A 6,847-nucleotide genomic window follows, 5' to 3' on the forward strand; every position below is an offset into this window, starting at 1 on the left:
AAGTGAATAGATTGGTCTGACACAACAGTCTGAGTCATGCTTGTACCATATTAAACAAACACACACATCAGATGACGGTTGCTATGCCAACGTTGATGCCTATAATTATGTTGTAAATAGCAGTTTTCATGAATATCATGACCAGGAAGTCGACATTCTAGGAATATTTTGAGTGAGTGAGTGACGTTTTTCGGGTCATCGGCGTGACGAGCGAACGCTTTAACCACTAGGCTACCCAACCGCCTCAGGAATGATTTGAAGGCGCAGTACCTTGTCATCAAAACAACATGTACGGTTGGTTTGTTTGTTGTTTTATGCCGCACTCAGCAATATTCCAGCTTTATGGCGGCGTTCTGTAAATAATCGAGTCTGGACCAGACAATCCAGTGATTGATATTATAAGCATCGATCCACGCAATCAGGTTCGATGACATGCATCAACCAAGTCAGCGAGCCTGACCACCCGGTCCCGTTAGTCGCCTCTTACGACAAGCATTGTCGCTCTTTACAGCATTACAGCAAGTATGGGTTGCTGAAGACCTGTTTTACCCCGGATCCTCACGGGTCACAACAGGTACGGAATATATGTGGCTAGGTTTTTCCTCTGGCAACACAAGACATAATCTCAAACATACACAGCAGATGACGGTTGCTATGCCAACTTCGAGGCTGATTGTAAGGATGCTAACTTGCACACTCCAGGAGACGCACTTTATGTATAAACAAAATAAAATTGAAACAAAACATGTAAAAAGCATTTAGACAATAAGGAAGTCAAAATGAAAATGATATTAAGCAAACACACAAAGTAACTATATAGCTGGCCAGGAAACATATCGTGGGATTATCCAAGTCCAAGGTATTTGTGGACGATATCATGCATAGCAATGTGGCATATGTTAGAAAGTCTGTATGATACATATTGTAACATTTAACAGAGGCGGAGATGGCCAAGTTGACTGTGGTATAGTTGCGTTCTCTGATCGTAGGTTCGAATCCCTGATCGCCCAGTATGTGATCCCTGGGTTGCCAACCAGGTCCGTGTCCCTTGTTTTCAGAGGTGGGCCTACTCACAAAATTAAACTGAAGTTCTACAACTGACATAGTGTTCAATCAGGCGTTCAATCCAAATCATAAAGTCATTTTCAATAGTACAAGAATTCAAACTTTAAAGCGTCATAAAGAATTATAGCTTATATCTGTTTTATTACTATCTGTCAGATGCATGTGTTCTATCATATATATTATCAACAGGCTTCCTGTCATACAAAGGCACAGTGGTGGTGTCATAATGGTTTTCGATGGTCCAGCCATGCAGGTTATTTTGTCCACACGAATGACCGTACACAGGGGTGACGTCTGACCTACGATTCAACACGTTGCTTTCTTTACTCCTTGTTCTGCACAAGGTGTCATAGTCACCCTTTGCTCCATTAGTGTGTTCTTGAATGATGTCATCAGATTCCGTGGTGAGAGTATCTGCAGCTGATGTATCAGCAACTCTGCACTCTTCCTTGTTCGGTGGATCAGGATGTTGTCGGTGATATATCGCTCTCTCCACTCTCACAGCGTACCTCTTCGGTCGCTTATTCCTAAATAACATAGAATACAGCGTTCTCTTTAACCATGTACAACCAGCCAATGTACGTGTATCTTTAACACAAAAACATGACGCTTAATATGTCAGTTTGAAGAAATAGATATGATCACAATTATGAATGTAATTCCCTCACCGACTGCAGTAGCACCAGACTGTAATACCAGCCACGGCCATCGTTATAGTGAGACAGGTGCACACAATGATGACAGCAATACCTGAAACAAAGTAACCTAACATGTAACATAATCTATCTCAGGTAGAGGAGAAGGTACGACGAACAGTGAAAGACATAGCTTAAACTTAAGGAAAGCACTGACATCTTAAGTCAGATATCGGAAATGTGCCTACATGCATGACCCACAACCAGCCATTGTCTCCGCCCCTGTCGTATCAATGTCGCATTCTTGTAAGTAAATGAGGCAGTATATATAGACTTGTGAAAAGAGTTATCAGCTTACACGTTGAAGACGTTTCGTTCAAGCAAGGGACGTAGAGATGCTGTGTTCCTGTAGCATAGAAGGAAAGTAAACATGTACATCTTACTTTCAAACTGCCCTCTCATCTCGAACACAACGTGTTATCGGAAGCAATGCAACTAACAGAATCATTTTAGGTTATGTCACATACATGTGTTAACCTATCCTATTTCATATCTGAATCACAAACCACTGATATGTTAAAATAAAAAAATTAACGTTTAAAGATGAATGGTATAATTGCTGGTATGTGCATTAATATATGTTTACACCCAGGGCTGTTTTTTTGCGTGTCTACGGTATACTTACCATTTCGCTCAGGCTCTTCCTGGGCAGCTGTCGGTAACAATGTGCAATTTTAGCATACACACGACAAATTCGAAAATTATATATCCGATAATTGGACAGACCACTGTAAACATTGTTACAAAGAAGATGTGAAAATCTTGACGTTAACAGCAGACGTCAATGATGCACATCGGATTCTAGATTTGATACAATGACACCATCAAGTCTTTGAAAGGCATTTAGAAGTGATATACACAAGGAAGAGAATTAATGGATGTCATCCTCTTTATTATGAGGAACACAACGTTTCTGAGTATATACTTACTAATTACCACCGGCCTCCCGTTTGCCCATTGTCCATTGCCAATTACCAATCAGTAGTAATTTCGTCCTGCCTTTCAGTTAGTTTTACATCCATCCTATCCCATCCCATCCCATCCCATCCTGAAGGAGTAAGCATATACTCCGAAACGTTAAAATTATCTTCCCTTATAACACCATCATTTGAATAATATGAATGTTTGACATGGCATATACACGTTCATATGACAGGTTGCGAATACCGGATCAAAATATCATGTTATTACGTGTTCCAAGTTTATACACAAAGACTTATGTTGTATCTACTTTCATCCTATATGATGTGTACACTTTCCTGTTACCAATTAACGCCTGTGCGTGTTGAATGATGTTCCACCATATCATAATTCATTATGTATACACTAAAATCATTTTAAATCACACACAATAGTATTAAATTACAAATGAACTCAGTTGTACTTACTACTGGTCATATTGCAAACATAATGATACAGTTCTGTACAATTGGCGGGCTGGAATACGTTCGTGCCATTCGAATCTGACAAGAAAAGAAATGAACTTCTTCCATCAAACAACAATTCTCAACCAATAGCTTGAAGTATGATGACACCGTCGTGAATCCGTGTGCTACTATGTCTACAGAGAAGCAGATTCTAAATATCTCAATGGTCATGAGAACAAAGTCAAATCTTAAACGATTTCATTGATTCCATTTGTACAACTGAAACATGTATCAACGGTACAATACAATGCACGTCTACCAAAAACGTCGGATTACATATTGTGCATGTAGACCAACATACATCCTTCAGATATGATAGGATCTCAAACAGTTCCTACATGTGCAACACGTGATTGACAAAGGTCAGATGCAGTGTAAGCATACTACAGTAATATGCAGGAAGTCTGTACTCACTAATAACCACGCAACAAATTTGCCCCTTGTTTCCAGCTGTGTTATTTCGACAGGCATCTGTAACGTTAGTTTGAACAACGTATTGGAAATATTGAAAATATTGTATCTTTCATTGTATCAGGAATATTTGCAGATTATATCTAAAATGTGGTCATATTTGAAATACGAGTACAACTGTGTATATTTGTTTAAGCTAAAACATTTGTAACAAATGCCCAAAGTATATTCTATACAAATCCGCTATGCTCATTATCTAGTGCTACCAGTAGCATATGAATTATTGAATGTTTTGTGCACAATGTTAGAAGGCGAGCAGATAAATTCGTTTTACAGCGATACAAGCGATACTTCTTTTGGCAACTATGTCAGTAGAAATGTACATCTTGGGGGATGGAATGGTTATGTCTGATATTGAGTGGATACGTAGCTGCATAGGGGTTAAACAACGAATGTAACATACGCGAGTAATCAATACTGTCAAGTTCCGGTTTGACGTTAGCATCATCAACACTTGACAATATGTAGACACACGAGAGGTCCGCATAAATGCGCATTGTGTTTCCTGCTTTGCATGTACAAAATGTAATTCGCAGATTCTCTATACACAAGACCACAGAGACGTTCATCTATTATAATTTACATATATGTCCTTTAAGTGTGGATCACCACAAGAACAGAGTTACATTATATCGTCCCTCAACTGCTAAATTCACTCTGTTCCGTTGACATATTCCTGTTATACACACGTATACAACATACCGTTTATAACATGGGATGTGTAAACGGTATACAGACTATAAACGGATACATAGGTTTGTTTTCCAAACACAAATATGAGATAATAATATCATAAAACTATTACTGCCTGTGTTGTCAATCCATACCGCTCCGACGTCAAGAATTGCCGACTCCAAAACCACAAGACCATAGGACATCTTCAAGTCATCAAGGGTGAAAATAGCTCCACTTTGCTGTCTGCAGTTGGTCTCCGCCATGGTTGAGTTTGCAGGTAAACAAGATCCGTGGAAACACTGATTTACTACAAATAAGAAGTAATTTATAAGGACTACAGAACCGGATGGTGGCCTCTTGTAACCTATGGAGTGTTTAGCTCTGTAATTATTGCCTTTGTAAAGCATTTGTACGGGGTATGTATAAATACCGATCTAAGAGTTTATCATTGAAACTGCATGTAGCTTGATTGATATGAGATAATGAGAACTCAATATGGCATTGAGTTGGTAAGAAACTAAATTAGAATACCATAACGAAATCTCAACTTACACCATGAATCTTTTGATCGTGTATTAAGTAGTTGTAGCTTAAGTGTTCTTTGAATGTTTGCCAAAGTTAAGTAGGGTAGAACACTTGGCGCCTGTTGTCTAATAGTTGAAATGACACAAGGGACTATTGCGTTGACCTATATACCCCAGCAGGCGCTTGACATTGGTTGATTGTTGAATTTGGTTGATATGATATTGCTACGTTGAAAGACATTGCATCCACAATGATTCAACACTAGTCTTTCGTTATTGAGAATATGTTGAAATCTTACGTTGTTTTCAACATTGATTTAACATTGGTTTTCGGTTTTATATAGTGTTATATAGCTGTATGTGTCAAATATCCAAACCAACATGCAACCTTGATATCTGATGTTGATTCAATGTCGACATTACAAAATCATCAAAGATTTCAGATCCAACAACATATCTTTGTCATTTTAATGCTGAATCATGACATTGTTTCAACATTGAAATCTGACACTGTATACACTTGAAATATATATTGACACTGACATTTGGTTCGGCTTGTAAGTTGAAATGTTGACATTGTACCAACATTGTATCAAATGTTGAAACGATGTCATACTTAAACGTTGAAATGACATTGTAAATATATACATTTGAAAATTAGGGTGACATTGCCTTTTGTTTGGATTTAAAAGTTGAAATGTAGACGTTGTATCAACGTCATCACAACACCAAATCAAACCAAAATTCACTGTCATTTCAATATTAAAGCACGACATTGTTTCAACATTTGTATCTGATGCTGATTCTACTTAGATATTTCAACATCATCACCACTTTCAAATTCAACCAAAACAACTTTCAAAGTTGAAGAACGACATGTGATCAACACTGATTCAACATGGTTGTGCCCGCTGCGTTCACTTATAGGTACGAGCGGAGTGAGAATACATGTCCTGTTTACTCTCATCTAGCGTTATCCCAGTCAGCCAACTGTTTCTTAAATATACAGTTTGTTTTGTTTGTTGTTTAACGCTGCACTAAGCAATATTACAGCTACATGACGGAGGTCTGTAAATAATCGAGTCTGGACCAGACAATCCAGTGATTGACATCATGAGCATCGATCTAGGCAATTGGGATACGATGACATGCATGAACCGAATCAGCGAGCCTGACTACCCGATCCCGTTAGTCGCCTCTAACGACAAGCATAGTCGCCTTTTACGGCAATCATGGGATACCGAAGACCTATTTTACCCCGGATCCTCACGGATCTCTTAATATATATCTTGGAACAGGTGGAAAAGACATAAATGGAATTAGTGTGGGCAATATTTGTAATAAAATAGTGACAAACCTGAATGTAGACAGTTTGTTACTTTGTAAGTATCCAACGTCAGTATCAGCCCCATTGTCACAGCAAGAGATGGGCGTACATAGTCCATCGTTCATACGTCGTGTTGTGGAGACCCGGAGGCCGTGAGAATAGTGACCCAGCTTCCTGGTAGAGCAGTGACACGACTCATACTTCGCATCATTGACATCGACACCAGTTTCAGGGTTTTATAAAGCTGCAAGAATTGTGTGAGTGTTATCGATCTGGGTGAGTGTGTGCATGATCAGTGTGGTTGTGACTGAATATGAGAGTTTGTTCTTGTGTGTAAGTAAGCGTTTAAGTGTGAGCATGTGATAGAGAGTGTGTGAGCAGGAGTTGAAGTGTGAGTGTGAAAGTGTGTGTGTGTGTGTGATGCGTGAAAGAGTGGGTGTTATGTAAGCGTGCTTGTGAATGTGTGTGAATGCGCGAGTAAGTGTGTGTGTGTGTGAAACAGTGGGTGTATGTGTGTGAGTGTGTTTGCGCGTGTGTTTAATATGAAAATATAAACAAATTATGCATATACATAACATAACGTACATAACATATGTGACTATGCTTGTCTGAAGAGGCGACTGCCGGGATCGCATGGTCAGGCTTGCTGACTTGGTTCTTGCA

The 6,847-nt window shown here is 39.0% G+C and overlaps 1 protein-coding gene across 2 annotated transcripts; it reads right to left on the bottom strand.

Annotated features, from left to right (window-relative positions):
- Positions 1-741: 741 nt before the first annotated feature.
- On the bottom strand, positions 742-6,309 carry LOC139465452 (uncharacterized). Of its 2 annotated transcripts, XM_071247167.1 has the most exons (8): positions 6,215-6,309; positions 4,464-4,640; positions 3,602-3,658; positions 3,149-3,223; positions 2,386-2,412; positions 2,059-2,106; positions 1,734-1,815; positions 742-1,592 (listed from the first exon to the last, which is right to left on the bottom strand). In XM_071247167.1, exons 1-8 carry the CDS (start codon positions 6,300-6,302, stop codon positions 1,211-1,213), a joined length of 936 nt encoding a protein of 311 aa, XP_071103268.1. In that variant the 5' UTR covers positions 6,303-6,309; the 3' UTR covers positions 742-1,210. The 2 variants fall into 2 exon arrangements, with proteins under 2 accessions (XP_071103268.1, XP_071103269.1); XM_071247168.1 differs by lacking the exon at positions 3,602-3,658.
- Between the last annotated feature and the right edge of the window lie 538 nt (positions 6,310-6,847).

Source organism: Haliotis cracherodii, unplaced genomic scaffold (assembly GCF_022045235.1).
Source record: "Haliotis cracherodii isolate W230 unplaced genomic scaffold, xgHalCrac1.p SCAF_18, whole genome shotgun sequence".
Lineage (NCBI taxonomy): Eukaryota > Metazoa > Mollusca > Gastropoda > Lepetellida > Haliotidae > Haliotis > Haliotis cracherodii.